A 15,742-nucleotide genomic window follows, 5' to 3' on the forward strand; every position below is an offset into this window, starting at 1 on the left:
TTCGTACTCATCTTGGACAATCAACCATAGCAGCAGGCAGGGCTGACTCATATTATATATAGAGAATTAGAGGCAGGAGTAGGACAGTAGTATCTGGTTCAATACAACCACAACCCAAAGCAAGGTGTGAGTTTTTTACTAGGAATGAGATTTGGTACACAATTATGAGCTAACTACTGATTAACTATTCATTCTCATTCCAGACAAATAAATACTAGCAGTATTTTTTATTTTTTTTTGAAGGAATACTAGCAGTATTTGAGTCAAACGGGTTATGTGTTGAATTATCTTCAACATGCAAAAACGGATGCATATTATTAGTACTAATATGCTAAAAAAAATTGTGAGACAGTTGAATCGAGCGTTATATTATTATTATTAGTACTGGACAAAAAATTTGATTAACCCACAACCTGGAGCATTAAACTATTGAATATGCAAATGCCTCTAGAATCCAATGCACTGCTGTGTCCGACTAAAACACCACTGCTGATTTAGTCCCTAAACTATTTTACTAATTCTCAAAATAGTCCCTAAACTTTCTTACGAGCCAGTCGATTAAAAATAGGAATTCTGGACACTGCCCTTATTAAAAATAGAAAATGAATATTTACCGGAAATTGAATCATATAGAAAGCAACAAAAATAGATCTTCTTATGAAGAGCAAAAAAAACCGAGCTGGTGCCCTAAAAAAAATTTCACATAGATCAAGCTCAGTCTATTAAATGGAGAAAAGGAAAATAACGCAATAGGAGTATGCGAAAAACTGAAAAAAAAATGGGCTAATATTATGATCACCCTTTTGGGAATTAAAGCTAAAACAAACTCACTTTCCATATAATCTAATTTCTTTGCCGATTTCTCGACAAATGTATGCTTTTCTATTGTTTTAATAAGAGTTCCGGTTAGATTGTCGACGCTGAAAGTGAAAGGTGATAAATTAAATTGATCACCCAAATAAGAAGGACTAAACTAGTTATGCAAATATACATGATGGACTGTTTGGACTTAAGTAAAATAGTTGAGGGATTAAATTGGCTCATACTTCGATTTTGTTAAAATAATTGAGGGACTAAAACTGACCCATAATGAAGTTTAGGGAGTAAATTGATGTTTTGCTTGCAGTATCCCATGGATTACAAAAGCGAATTTCTACTAAATAAATTTTTTTTAAAAATAAATGATTTTACATCTAAGAACCTCTTTTCAAACCCTAATAGGATTAATCATCAGAATGACTGTTTATGAGTATCAAGTTTTACCCTATTCTATTCATTATCATCTCTAGTTGCTTACAGGGTGGAAGTGATATTTTTTTCCAAATAAGCATAAGATTTTAGAGATTTTGTTGAACCACTTAAGTAACAAATTGTCCTTTAGCGAAGCATCTTTTTCCCTTCCTTCTAGTAATTAGAATTATAGGCAAAGCAATAGTTTTCTTTTTTTTTTTTTTAAAAAAAAGCAATAGTTTAAGCTCAACTGTTGGAATTGGAAGTTTAGGAAACAAAATCCATCATGTATGCCAAAATCCATATAGTTGAAAGGTGACTCTATTGACAAACAATAAATACACGACATGGAGTGATTAGTGATATAGCCTAGGCTTACAGATGAGGAATGAAAAGTCATGAAAGAGCGAGCTATTCCACCAATTACTCGAAGAAACAAAAAGAAATAGGTACCCCACTACTAATGGTGAAAGGTCCTCCGCAAGGAAGCATATATAGCCAAGAGGATACGGCAGCTGCATGCCATGTTTTCTTTGTACAAGACCCTGGGCTGGCACTCTTCCAAGCCTAAAAAGTGAAAACAGTAGGATGCACTAGAAATCACATCTGATCTAAAATCTAAAGAGCAAGCTGTTCTCTTTTCCATGCGTTCCACAGTCAAAAAAAAAGACTTGTCATACTTTTTTCTTTCTGCTGTTTTTAACTCCAGAGTACTCTCTCCTCCTCCCAAGTTCTAAAGCCATTTGCATATTTCTTTTGCAAGACCATCAACCTCTCCGTTCCTCCATCATATCCACAAGTCTCAACCCACACCTTTAAGCCCTGGACGTCCTAACAGGTTGCCATGGAACCTGATACCAGTTCCACACCAAAGCTTCCTCTATTCTCAATGGCAACCGTGCAATCACCTGAGCATTCAGGTATGCTAACCCCACCTCTATACACCTCAGCTTCAGTTCCATTTAGGTGGGAGGAAGAGCCCGGAAAACCTAGACCCTGCACCGCTCTCATCACTCTTCCCACCAGCACCACCACAGAGTCCCCCAGGTGCTTAGACCTGCCCCCTAGGCTATTCTTGGAGCCCAGCAAGATTACAAAAACACCCTCCCCCACCACAGTGCTGGAGGGCCCTTATGTGTTGGGCAGGCCTAAGTTCACCTCATCCTCATTCAGATTCTTCAGGGAGCGACAAGGGTCATTTGACAGTAGTAGCAGTAAGAGTCCCGAGAGAGGTCAACTCAGTAGTATGGTACTTGGCAAGAAACTGCACAAGGGAAGAGGACTCTTCGGTTCCTGGAGGCAAAAGACACCTAAATTTAGGTCTGGAAAGAGGGAAGCTGGGGGAAGTTGTAGCTTCGTCCATCCATCTTCAGTCTCAGGAGATGGTGCAGACACTGGAAGTGATGATGGCAATATTCCCAGGGTTAAGATTGGGAGAATAAGAAGAAATGGAAGCTTTTCAAGTCTCTCTCAAGCCAAGTCTCAATTTTGGGTAAGTTCTCAATTACCAGCTAGTTATAATACTGCGATTACTACTTTCTATCATTTGGATTGTGCAGTTTTTGACTGGCTGCGTGGCTAAATTCACTAACAAAGTTCAGTACTTTTTCGGTGGAAATCACTCAAATTTGTTGCTACAACCAAAAAAAAAAAAAAAAAACCTGACTTTCCTGCCCTTTTTAACAGCATACGGGCTATGGAATGTATAAACTGTTTAGCTATCGGGCTGATCATGACTACATTTGATTGAATAGCTTAGATGAAACCCTAATGATTAGGCAGTCGAAGATTTGTTGCCGCATGCGATTAAAGTGTCTTTAATTGCATTTAACAAAGGGAAAGAATGCTAGGACTTGCTAAAAAGTCCAAGTTCATTAAAGGGGTAGGTAGGCGGCTTCCTGTCCACAACTACAATGTTGTACAATCCATGATGGTGGTGAGGGGAGGGTGGGGCTGGCCGCGTAGGTGACGAGTTTAACCTTGGAATGGTCCTCGATTTAATAGAATACTAGTACTTGATAAGTAAAAGCCATGTCACAGCCCATCTTATCCGTTATGCTAATCCCGGACTTGGAAATTTCAATAGTTCGCCCACTGTGGCCGGTGGGGCTTCAGAATTAGCTGGCCTTGGGTGTGTGTGTGTGTGTGTTAAATCAGTTTCATTGCAAAATGGCTTAATGCCATCATCATGAGAGATGGTGGGAGTGGGACCTTATTTTGATCAACGCACACACTCTCGAGTGTTGACTGTACCCCTCATATCATATGTCCTGAAACCAAAATCCGGTGGCTACCGTCTTGACCCAGTCAGTTGAGTCTCTCTAATTTACTTCGATCGTCTGTCGCACGGGTGGGTCGTTCAAGGAGGTTTGTCGTCCTGTTAATGTAGTACAGCGGCCAGGTCTGTCGTCTGTGGCGAGGCGTATGGAGTATGCTGGAGGAGGATCTGGCCACTGTACGTAAATTCTCCTTTTCTTGGGTTGCCCGCAATCTTTTAGTACGCCACGGAAGGAATTAGTTGCGCCAACGTCGGAACCATTTGAATCTCATTCCGCCAATATGTATATACGTACGAAAGATTTAAACCCCTTTGAATGCCAAAAAAGCAAAAAAAAAAATAAAAAATCACATCCTTCCATCGATTGAGCTTCTTAAAAGCCTAGGGAAGAATCAATTAAAGGTTGTTATTCTCCAGATGATTTCTTTCTGGTCCCCCAGAGCTACGAAAAATATTACATTCCCATTGTTTGTAATGTTTACCCAAAATATAAGCAGATATAACATATATTTACTCTGAACATGCACGGTTCATGATTCGTACTCCTCCGTCTTTCCTGTAGGCTGCAGTGTACGAGGGCTTTAAGCAAGTGCTTCCGTGGAAGAGCAGAAAATCAAAGAAAGGAGTTCTGTAGTTTACTTTGCCTATGGATATCGTGCAATGTAAAATTAACTTCTGCATGCCTAGGGATAATCTTGATGTCGAAGTTCCTCAATCTGAGGAACGTGTGTTATTATGGCTTTGCTGTAGCTCCTACATGCAGTGCAGTAATTCTAGACTCCGACGTATTAAGCAGACACAAACGAATCAAATTATTTATTTATTTATGTACTACTGCAGAATCCCACTGCTAGTTTTGTAAGTAATCATACATAACTTCTCGTGAAGGCGTTTCGTGGTTCAGTTTACCCCATTTTCCTGTCGCTTTTTTGTGTTCGGTTTTTCCCACAGGCATTTGGCTGTTACTGTGAAAGACGCCTTTGCTCAAACCTAGATTGTAAAATATCCAAAATAATACAACGCCAGCAGGAGCTTCAAAAAGGCCAAAAAAAAAAAAAAAAAGTTATGGAAAACTTCATGCCTACACCAACAGCCAGATTGTCCTAGACTCGAACTCCCAGCTTAGATGAATCACCTCGAAATCCAAGGGTTAAAGGTCACAGAGGAAAGGCCATTCCCTTGTTCTATTCTATCTTGAAATCCAAGATTTGAGGTTCATCCAATACCATTCCGAGATGCAGAAGAAAGGCAAACGACAAAAATCAATTTCAACTTATCTTTTACCATCCTGATCCTGGGCACGACCACTTGATTCATGCAAAAGAATGTTTCCTCCTTTAACTTCAGAAGCAAACCAAACTTTACGCCACAAGAGTCTACTAAAACTAGACCAATTGTGCTCCTACTCCAAATAAAACAACCAACTTTTGCATGGCGCAGCTTAGAAATGCCTAGAAAGATCTAGATCTCTATCTTGTAACTACAGACAAGGGATCGATTAATACCTCCCAAGCTTTATACTAAATGCAAGAGTTCTACTTTATGCTGGCCCCTGACATGCATAAAATTGTATACATGCCTAATCCTCTAACCTTGATGACAGTAACCCTAAAATATGGTCACATTAAGCAACAAAATTCATCAAAATTGCCAAAAATCAAAGATAATAAAGAATGCATCAGTAAACATGACATGCAGGATACTAACTAAAGATTTTGAAAGGACAGAAAGCCAAGGAGACAAGACAGAGCATGTCCAAGCAACACGCCTAGCTAGTATGATCAAGCTCAATTTCAGTACAAAACAGTTCATAATTAGAGACAAAAATTAAAAAATTCTGGACCTTATTAAAGATTTATAATTGCATTAAGACATTACAAGAAACCGTTGACATTATCCATCACCCAGACGGACCTTACTTTTTACCAGTCATACCAGCAACCACCTGCAAAGAAGAAGACCAAACAAACAAATAAATAAATGAGTCCAACTTAAGAGGGTGAGACTAGCAGTCAGTCCGTTTTGTGTATAAATCATTACATGCTTTTTCTAGGTTTTCATCAGGGTTTCAAAATCACTTGAGAGTCAAAGGAAAGTATGTCTTTCAAAAGAATCTCAGGGGCCCAGATTATTTGAAAAGGGCTTCTTTAGAAGCCCAGAGGGGGCACTAGGAAAACTTCCAAATTATTATGACAGGGGAACACATCTGCCAAGCCCTCCCAATTGCCCAAGCTCCATGTCCACCCGAAACATAGAGAACCATGTACGCTGTTTGACCAGTTCAACTGTCTAAAATGCGAAGGAAGACAAATGTGATTAGGAAACTTCACCAACATTTGAACCTCACATACTAGTCCAAAAGCAGCTGCGACTAAGTGTACATCAAACGAATAGCTAATTTAGAGGATAAGTGTTGGCAAAATAGTTATAATATAAAAGTTTGAAAGTGTTTAAAAACAAAATCTTCATGTTCTAGCAACGGGAATTCAAAGTAAGACCACATATACCACGAGGGAAACAAATAACATTCAAAGGTGAAAGTAATCAGACAATTCAGCATATTGAGGGATAGGTAGTAAGACTCAAACTTTAATGCTTACATCACTCAAAACAGGTTGAGGGACCTGCTTCGATGATTCAAAGGAGTCTAGTATAGGCCTCACCACTGCTGGAAGAAAGAGACCTGAGATTTTTCAGACATCAAGACATGTAAGATCAAGTTGTCTACTCTGTTTACAAAAAGGAGGAAAGTCAAAGAAAAAAGTTCTCCAACCAAGGGGAAGAGGGGAATGATGGAGAACTGTTTCAAATATCGTGCTTGCTAGATTCTCCAAGATCTATACATTTGTGGAGGCATCTTCTGATTATTAACAATCGCACTTAAAGTGATGCCAAACAAAATTGCACTAGTTTTGCATGGATCAAAATTTTGAGATCTTCCACAGATGAATGCAAAAATATGCTATTACAAATCTCCTTTGAAAGCTGAGCTACAGTGGAAAAAGAAAACTGCAATTTCACAACTATAGAATCTCAACAACTGACAACGTTTTTATAATTTCATTCATAAAATGAATAACAAAAATGTCTTACACTTTGATCCAAGGTGACATAAAGGCACCCTTAAGTCATCTAATAACATTCCACAACTCTAAGATATATGCCACATGATCAACTAGACCATAAATTTAGCATAATTCTCAAGCCAATGAAGAAGAATCGAATTGTCGATTTCACCTCCTTTGAGCTGCTATATCACTTGTTAATAAAGTCACACCTCTCCTCCTTTCCCAGTCCTACTCATTTTTGTTTTCCACAAAACGGGCACCAGAAAACCTTGAAACGTATAGTGTTACCAAACTTAAAACTATCTCAATACTTTTTCATGGCTGAATCTTATATTTTTAAAATGCAATCATTCAAAATCTTTGGCATATCTCCCTTTTGATCAATCATTCAATGTTATCAAGTTAGATGATGAAGAGCACTTTGCCAAGTACCCTATTGATGAGACATAGGCAGAACGCAGCACAATACATGATCTGTTCCCTTCCCACGTCCAAAATTCACATAAATGAAAGTTGAAAATCAAGCAGGACTCTATGAGATTGCATCAAAACTAGCAGTTTTCTTTTAAAAATATTTCAATAAGTCTGGGTTACTAGCAATAATTCCAAGAGTCTAGGTTTCTGAGAGTTTGAACTATGCAATTGCAAAGCTGCCTCGCGTTGAAATGCCTTCCTCCCATTATCTGCCTAAGAAAAATCAAAACTTTTTCAAAATTAAAAAAAAATGTCAAATTGACGTACTTCATCTCCTAATTCGCAAGCCCACAGACAGTAAGAAATAATAGTAATCGTGTACTAAAATAAACAGATTCAATTATCTCATGGTCTTCAACTTTTATCAAATCAAATCAAATCACGTAAATTGAACTAACATAGTACAGCACCGAGCAATTAATGAATTTGTAGCATAGAGTCCAGGGAAATTTTAACTTTCAGAGGGTCAGAAATTTAAAACAAAAAAAAATCAGGTCTAGAGAGAGAAGCAAGGCTGAAGAGTAGTAGGAATATAGGTATACCAATGCCGCCGATGAGGCAAGATGCGGCAACGACGGGCTCTTGGACCACGAACATTTTCAGCTTCTCCATCACCGGCATCTTCTTCTGCTGCTGCTTTCTCCTTTCTCCCTCTCTGTTTTCTTGCCTCTGGTCCTTCGGAACTCTTTCCGATATTGATACGAGCCAGACGACATCAGAGCTTAACTGTTGATAGTTTGGCGATGGTGGGCTGATGTCACTCAATCCACTATTTCTTGGGCTGGCCCAAGATGTTCCACTTCATTGGCAAATGCGGCCTTAAAAGGACTCGTGAATTTATTATCCATGTTGATTTTTTTAAATTTTTTTTCAAGTTGTGCTGAGTGAAACCACTCATATTCAAGTAATTGAGCTTGAATGAAAATACAATTTTACTAATTTTTTACACACTGATTTTTTACTAGTCATGCTGCTTTTTTGTTCTGTGATGCATATGATACAAGGCATAAGCAGCATATGTTGAAAAATTACAAGAGACAAATGTTTTGTACTGGCTGCGCTGCTCCCACCATCATTAACTAAGTTGATGAAAATTTTTTATTGTTTTCTGATCGTTAAAATCGTACAACATTTAATTATGAGTCCATTTAGACGATGCGTTCGTGGGTATTTGTCTAAAATTTTATTGTAATTATTTTAGAAAAAATGGGTTAATGTTTGTCTAAAACTTTTTTGCAGAAAAGGGGGTGCCAAAGTATTAGGAGTTAGGACAGCGCTTTCATGCTGTGAGTGCTCAAGATTTTAACACCCATCATCCACTTGCTAGAATAACTGGAATTATAATGCAAAACATTCCCTATAATGGAAGGAGTATCAGAGAAAACATTTGCGAATGAGGTCTCGTGCAATGTGCAACTGCTCAAAGTACAACAACAATGGCAATAAAATACCACAGCATTTAAGGCTCCCTTCTACCTCTTTGTTTTTGCTCCTCCGTTCTCCAATCTCTCTCCCTTTTTACTCTTTTGATCCATGTAATCATGGACTGTCCTTTTGTTCAGGAAACGATCCAGCTTTCATTTACTCGAGCATTCCAGAGCAATAAAGGACACAGAGTGAAGTAGAGACATGCAGATATTAGGTCAGGCAAACGAGCGTTTCCGTGACACTTTCTTATAGCCCAAAAAACTACTCTCAGGCTCATTTCTGGCACATAATTGAGAATTAATCCGTCGAAAGAAGCAGACCTAAAGCAACACAAACATGACAAGGCAGAATATGCTCATCTATACATATATACACGGAACATCCATCAATTCACGTGCACAAACTCTGCAAGAGTTCATCAAAGCTAAAGATGAGTACCCTAAATACATGGATAGATACAGCAGGAGGTGAAATGTCATGCAATCAACCCTAGCGTAAACCAATCATCACATTGACTCACCAAGAAGGAAAAATTGGATATACCACACCACCCCGTATACTCAAAATGTCGGTAACATCCACCCAACAGTCCATCCCAAGAGTAAACCAGCACCAACAAGACTCAATCCTAATGCAAAAACTACTGCATATCTGCTTATGTCACTTCTAGGACGTCCCCTCTTGGCCCTTTTTCCCCTGGCGGCTTTCTGCCAATTCTTCCGCAATTTTCTGGTCTTCTGAGGCACCCAGGGCAACATGACAGGAAAAAGAGTTGAAATTGGCTGGCCTTTGTTGTTTTTAATCTGATAGCAGAGATTCTCTAGTTGCATAAGTTGAAACCACTGCTTGTAAGCAAATAGTTGAGATGCCTGTTTGAAAACAAGCTTGACTACATGCTCTTTCTCTGCATATGCTTGCTTTGCAGCCTTCTCAGCTTCCCTTGCACGTGTTTGAGAATGGCGCAGAGCTTCCAGTAGTTGAGCCTTACTGGAATCGCTATCAGATGCAATGCTTCTAAGTATAGCATCTTGATTTGAGCTATCTCTGTTTCAGGAGATGCAGTATCAGCGACTAATGTGGAAGGAGGACAACTAAAACAGATACATGCATGAGTTTTTAGCTCTCCAAGCCATCACTTTAACAATGCACATATACAAAAATGATACAATTTCTAACTTTTAAGAGCAAAGGGTCCTTTCATTTAATGGTCCCAGGAACCTTCAGTAGTTTCATCAATAACCTGCTACCAACAGACAAAGCGTGGCATATATTTAATGTGCCTATTGTTTACGTCGACAATTAGCACAAAATGAGTTCTAAATGAGCATCGACAGAACCAAAAAAAAAAAAAGCACTGCATCCTAGACTGCTCTACAAAAGACATCAGCTTCTAAGAGCTAACGCTTTTTAGTCAGTTTCACGGTGAGATGCACACACATACCACAGGACTCCCAAGTCATATGAAACAACAAGCAATAAGCACAATCGTACAATAGATCATTTGAAGCTTATCTCCATTAGCACCGTAAACAAAATCTTACTACATATAAAACCCGAGAGGGGTTGTGGTGTTCACATTTCTGTCAACTTATTGGATTATCTTTTTTGTCTTATTACAAAGGGTAAACAGTACAACCTTTTACCAACCAAAAAAAAAAAAAATGTTTATCAAGAACTACCAACCTATACTTTACCCACATCCATGTTTCCATTCCAAACATGTATGTTCACACTGCTCCATCCAAAATATGTACATCTAATCATTCACCATACTTCTGCAGTACTCTTAACACTACCACAGAAACTACCGAACAAAAGGAAATACCATATTTGTAACTTCCAATAACTTCTTGTCATCCTTTTACTTTCATCTTCTCTTTTGTTTCTTTTTTCTCAATCCAATTATCTAAATCATGCCTATACCACTAGTTAGAAATAATTATTCATGGCCCAAAATTGCAGTTTGAAGAAGTCAGAGCAGCTGTTCTCTACTTTTCTTCTTATTCACCATTTGTTGATGGAATTTGTGTCTACACGGGTATCAGATATATCATGCCCACCAATACCATCATCTTCTCATATGGCCCTCACAGCTAAGGTAATGTAGTCCCCAATCCTTGTTCAACACCAGCAAGTGATCACACCCAGTACACTTAAGCATCACAAAATAATTGAATTATGCTCATGCTTATTTAAAATACTTATATATGTTTTTTTCCACTCTGTCAACAGATAGAAGCATGCACACAGAAAATAGATGGAGATATAAAAGGTTGAGGGCCAAATGTCAATTGAAAAAGAACGTAAACAGGAAGGGTAAACAGAAAGCCATACATTGTTGAAGGCCCAAAAAAAAAAAAAAAGACTTCAAGTAAGCATCAGCCTATTTAAATTTGCTGAATTTTCACACAGTTTCCTTGCATCTCAGCCTACCCTCAAGACTTGCATGTAATATTGACAAGTTGGACTGCGTTGATCTATATAAAACTTTAAACTATGGCCAAGTTGGGGATTGAAAAACTTCTCAAATGGGCAAAGCAGTTTTAGCCCTCTTAAAACGATTATGCACAACTAAGATTTCTTTATAACCTTAGTTGACCATGACAAAAAATCAACTACTGCACATCAGAGAATCAGAAGAAACTGTAGGTATTACCTTAATGATGTAATAGTAGAACACTGCAATTGCTCATCAACTGACAACCGCTGTTTTTGACAATCACTTTGCGATGCAATGCTACTCTGCTTATGGACAATTAAATCATGATGACATCCAGGATGTTTTGGATCTATAGGAGAGATACAAGCCCTATCATGATCAAAACAGCATAGATCAACAAAAGCTTCCCTCTCAACACACGTGTTCTGAGGCTGGGGAAGATCACAATTTTCAATAAGTCCAAAAGATCCCCGTGAAACCAATAAAGCCAGTTCATCTTGGTCAGCTGTGCGCCACCATGGCCCAATTTTCTCATCTCCAATCCAAGGCGATTCAGAATCAGGAAACAGTTCATTTTTTTTCTTGGAAACTGTACAACCATATGTACCTATCTCTGCTCTTTCATACAAATCCCCTACATCCTCAAGCTTAGGAGAACATTGGGGATTCAGCTTATTCATAGGTGTCAAGTCCTTGTCTCCGACTTCAGTATCCTTCTTTAGACCAGTGCTAAGGATTCTTAAATCAGAATCAACAAAAGATTCAGTCTCTATCGAGTCATAAAACAATGCACTGCCATCCTCACTTTCTGGCATTTTAAGGGCTGAGCTTGTACGACCATGGAAAGTTTCCATTTCTGAATCTGTGCAGTTTAATTGTTCATCTGTTAAACCCCTTTGATGCCTATAATTTGATGGAAGCTGCAGCCACCATTTTGAGTTTGGCGACAAATTAGAAAATGAAGTGCTCCGATTGAAAGGGGGGAAAGCTACACTGGAAATGTCCTGTGCCTCAGCAGCATTTGCAGGTCCCACTTCAACCTCTCTGACAAAGGGTGACGCTAGTGGGCAGTAAGCTAATTTAGGAGCTCGCTTAGCATCTTCTTGGACCAAGCAGCGATTAACCGTTCTCTGCCAAGCAGCCCTTGCTTCTGCAACTGCCATCACTCCCCCATTCCTCAGTGCATATTACCACCTAAAATAATACTCTCTCAGAAAAATGTTATGCTCTAAGATAACAAGCTAAATTGTCATAATTAATGATTCTTCCACTAAGTGTGTAATGTACACCCATGAAACAAAAGCAAGTCTTATGATATTTATGTGCATAGAAGAAACCACTAGTATGTAGAATAAATAAAACACAAAATCAACGTAATTCAGCACTGATCTAAACAATCATAAATTAATTCCTTTCCCTGATCTCAAACTTAACAGAAATTTCTAAATAAGTACAGATGTAAACCCACCAAACAGCATTGACAAATACAGTTACCAACGTTTTCACATCATTTGCAAAAGAAGTCTTTGCAGCATTCAACAACTAAATTTGATTGCTCTTCATCTAAACTTCTTTCTAATATTCATGCCCAACTTCTTAACCAAGAAAGTCATTACCAAAGAACAAATTCCACAGAAATTATGTCAACAAACCCTCTTAGCAATAGAGAAGAAAAATTAAAGCCAATATGCAAAATGAGAAACAGAAATAAAGTAGTGGATTATGCCCTCCAGATCACCTCATTAAGGATACGACATAAAGAGTGAATATTTGTTCTTCCTCCAGGATTTGAAGGAGGTCAAAAACATCCACCATGACATTTGGATTAACGAAACCAAAACTGCAGATCCAATTATGACATCCCTTATCCCCAAAGGTTTTAACTTTACCCAAGCAACTCTAATATGTTGCAAGTCTCAAAAAGCACTTAAAAAGATTTTACCTTTATTTTTTTTCCGGTAAGAACTTGAAAAGCTAGTGCACAGAATGCTATTAAAGCAACTTCCTAGTCTATGAAGTTAGCATCAAAACTACAAACTGAGGTAGAAAACCACAAGCCAAACAGTTTGAAGAACCATCCAGCAAACAAAACATGAGAATCCTTAGAAAAAGGCTGAAATAGATGGCCCAAGTGTCCTTTTGTCAGTTCTGCAAGTTAATCAAATCTGCGAGAAATTACAGTTGGATTATTTAAATCTGTAGAGGAAAGCATACATGGAGGTGCATTACTTGTTCAGACAAAAACTTAAAACAATTGCAAGACCAGTAGATTTAAACAACCAATTCAAAGATAAATCATCACCAAAAGCTAACAACACAAGGGGAAAGAAGAAAGGTAATATCTTGCAAGTACAACTAGCCTCACCTTTACCCACCAAAGGGAAAAAAAATTATGAACCAATTTAGAAACCAAAACTGATACTACAATCAATAAACCAGATAACCTCAAGAACCACATAACATCATCAGCCCAAGGAATCTAACAGCAAATCCCCAAAACCCAAAAAAGATGTCAAAAGAATTTAACAACTGTAATCAGACAAACTTTTATTGGTAAACAGAAAGGGACAAAAAAAATTATTACATATGTAGCATGTATGTATGTATGTGTGCATGTGTCACATAGGCAGGCAGAGAGTGATGTACGTATATACATGTAGGGGGGAATATAAATATGGAAAGAAAAAGAGACCTGAGCGAGAGAGATGAAAGAGCGGAAATGATTGAATCAAAAGTTAAAGAGGAGGAAAAAAAATGGGGGAAGTGGGTTTGGATCTCAATTGATAATGGAGCAGCAGTTATCTTTGTTTCCAGTCCAAAAGACAAGCAACGATATTTCCCTCTCCTCTATCTTCTCGCTGTCAGAGAGTAAGAGGGAAAGTGAGTGAGGGAGGACCTCTTTTTCAGTTTTTTGTTTTTCAGTTATCGGTTTTTTTTTTTGGTTTGTTCAAAAAATTTTGTTTAATTTGCACAGTCCCCCTTTGTTCTTCTTCCATTGGGCTTAAAACGATGACTTGTCCCTCGTTTTGGTTCCTCATCCATATCTATCTATGTGACATTGTATGTTGTTTGCCAAGGAGGACATCTCTAATCTGGATATATCTTTTGGAGAAAAGGGGAGAAGTTAAATTCATCGTATTGGGTTTTTTTTTTTTTGCTTTAAATAAGTTTCTAATGGAAATTTGTGGGGTCCAAGTGGTAATTACCAGAGACTAGTAAAAGGAAAGGAAAAACGATTAGGATTAGGACTAGGAAGAAGAAGGTAAGCAATAATTCAATGTTTTGAGAACCGAACCGGGTATCGACTCGGTCAACTTCAGGGTTCAAGGGTTAATGAATTCAATCGAGTTTGATAGGGATTGAACCGGATCACGTCTTAAATAAAAATTATTTAAAAATTAAAATATTATATGTAAAATACCTAATAACATGTAAATATTAATAAATGTATATTCATATATATTTGATGTTTTAAATATATTTAACAAGAAAATACAAAAAACTTAGAACAATAAAGTAACAATTTATATTATTTAATGAGTATTAACAAGTTTAGAATTAAAATTATTGACTTAATTGAAAAATAATATCAAACTTTAAGAAAATATTGATAAAGTATGAAATATTTGAGGTATATTAATAATTTTTAACAATCTAGGGATCAAAACATAATATTGAAAAATTTTGAATTTTTTTTTAAAATGCTGTTTGAACCGAAAAAACCGGTTTTTTTCGATCCAACCCAATTTTTGACCGAATTTTTACTTATCCAGTTTTTAAGCATGACTTGGACTGGATACTTGACCAGTGCTCGGTTCGACCGGCCGGTCCGGTCCGAATTTTAAAACACAGGCAATATGTGTCCATCAATCCATCCATCAGTGAATGCCGCAGCTGTTTGCTTGGGATGGGGCCTGATTTTCAATTTTCAATCGTGGGCTGAGTCCTCAATAGTAATTAAGCGGTCCTTCGCTAGTCGCATAATTTCATACCCTCTCCCTTCCCTTTTCTGATGCTTTTACTACTAATTTCTTCTCGGATCACAACTTTCAACTCCTCATGCTGCATTTTCTGAGAAGCAAAAGCATTTTAATATTCCCTTTATCCTCTGGTTTTAATCAATCTGGATTACACTTATCTTATGCGTAATAACCCCATATACATATATCTATATATATTGCTTGCATCAAACGCAAACATACCACCAGTGCAATGCAATTGCGTTAATGAAGAAGCTTACTTTAGCCGTCAAAAGATGGACTCAGATAGGAACTAGTAGGAAGTCGAAGTCAACAATTTTTATTAATGAGCCACAATTGGATCAAATCAAAGCTAGATGCAAATGTATATTTTTGATCGATGAGGAGGAGGACGTACACCGTAGGCATGCACTTTTAAGAAAATTGATAAGCAAAAAAAGAGTCCTGTGACAGTGATTAGTTGCGGGTTGATGTGAAAATTATCGGTTTATCCGTCTTTGACATTATCCGTTTTGGATGGGAGGTGTCGCTGTCGCTGTCGCTGTCGCTAATGAGTTTGTTCAATTTGTCTAATATTCTCTGGAGAATGATAAAATTGTCAGAAAAAAAGGTCGGCAATACCGACCAAAGAAAGGAGAGTGGGTTAAAAGGATAAGGAAGAGGATTAGGGAAGAAAACTGGGAGCAGGAGAGAACACTAAACAGTGGGAGCCCATGGTAAAAATAGGACCAAATTGGGATCGAGCCTCTTAAGTAGTTGAGCTTCTGTCCAGCTCCCTTCATCGTTTAAACCGGTACAATTTGAATGTAAATTAACATGTCTTTAATATAATGAATTTTATTTA

At 37.8% G+C, this 15,742-nt stretch overlaps 3 protein-coding genes across 6 annotated transcripts; 1 reads left to right on the forward strand and 2 right to left on the reverse strand.

Annotated features, from left to right (window-relative positions):
- The first annotated feature begins 1,619 nt into the window (after positions 1–1,619).
- Positions 1,620–4,395, forward strand: LOC113733329 (uncharacterized protein At4g00950). Its single transcript, XM_027259673.2, has 2 exons — positions 1,620–2,722; positions 4,071–4,395. The coding sequence occupies exons 1-2, from the start codon at positions 2,075–2,077 to the stop codon at positions 4,140–4,142; spliced, it is 720 nt and encodes a 239-aa protein (XP_027115474.2). The 5' UTR covers positions 1,620–2,074; the 3' UTR covers positions 4,143–4,395.
- An 865-nt stretch (positions 4,396–5,260) lies between these two features.
- LOC140037128 (uncharacterized) lies at positions 5,261–7,758 on the reverse strand. The gene is made up of 3 exons (XM_072081279.1): positions 7,593–7,758; positions 6,109–6,191; positions 5,261–5,453 (listed from the first exon to the last, which is right to left on the reverse strand). Exons 1-3 carry the CDS (start codon positions 7,669–7,671, stop codon positions 5,424–5,426), a joined length of 192 nt encoding a protein of 63 aa, XP_071937380.1. The 5' UTR covers positions 7,672–7,758; the 3' UTR covers positions 5,261–5,423.
- A 1,062-nt stretch (positions 7,759–8,820) lies between these two features.
- On the reverse strand, positions 8,821–13,973 carry LOC140037129 (uncharacterized). Of its 4 annotated transcripts, XM_072081281.1 has the most exons (4): positions 13,611–13,973; positions 12,861–13,083; positions 11,135–12,112; positions 8,821–9,522 (listed from the first exon to the last, which is right to left on the reverse strand). In XM_072081281.1, exons 3-4 carry the CDS (start codon positions 12,079–12,081, stop codon positions 9,039–9,041), a joined length of 1,431 nt encoding a protein of 476 aa, XP_071937382.1. In that variant the 5' UTR covers positions 12,082–12,112; positions 12,861–13,083; positions 13,611–13,973; the 3' UTR covers positions 8,821–9,038. The 4 variants fall into 4 exon arrangements, with proteins under 4 accessions (XP_071937382.1, XP_071937381.1, XP_071937384.1 ...); XM_072081280.1 differs by lacking the exon at positions 12,861–13,083 and having other exon boundaries at positions 13,611–13,971; XM_072081283.1 differs by lacking the exons at positions 12,861–13,083; positions 13,611–13,973 and adding an exon at positions 13,503–13,591.
- Between the last annotated feature and the right edge of the window lie 1,769 nt (positions 13,974–15,742).

Source organism: Coffea arabica, chromosome 2e (genome assembly GCF_036785885.1).
Source record: "Coffea arabica cultivar ET-39 chromosome 2e, Coffea Arabica ET-39 HiFi, whole genome shotgun sequence".
Lineage (NCBI taxonomy): Eukaryota > Viridiplantae > Streptophyta > Magnoliopsida > Gentianales > Rubiaceae > Coffea > Coffea arabica.

Coding starts and splice junctions, on each gene's coding strand:
- LOC113733329 (XM_027259673.2), top strand. CDS start 2,075: ATGGAACCTGATACCAGTTCCACACCAAAGCTTCCTCTATTCTCAATG. Junction 2,723..4,070: donor AAGCCAAGTCTCAATTTTGG/GTAAGTTCTCAA, acceptor TCTTTCCTGTAG/GCTGCAGTGTACGAGGGCTT.
- LOC140037128 (XM_072081279.1), bottom strand. CDS start 7,671: ATGCCGGTGATGGAGAAGCTGAAAATGTTCGTGGTCCAAGAGCCCGTC. Junction 6,192..7,592: donor TTGCCTCATCGGCGGCATTG/GTATACCTATAT, acceptor GAAAAATCTCAG/GTCTCTTTCTTCCAGCAGTG. Junction 5,454..6,108: donor CTCAACCTGTTTTGAGTGAT/GTAAGCATTAAA, acceptor TCTTCTTTGCAG/GTGGTTGCTGGTATGACTGG.
- LOC140037129 (XM_072081281.1), bottom strand. CDS start 12,081: ATGGCAGTTGCAGAAGCAAGGGCTGCTTGGCAGAGAACGGTTAATCGC. Junction 9,523..11,134: donor TCTACTATTACATCATTAAG/GTAATACCTACA, acceptor CTCCTGAAACAG/AGATAGCTCAAATCAAGATG.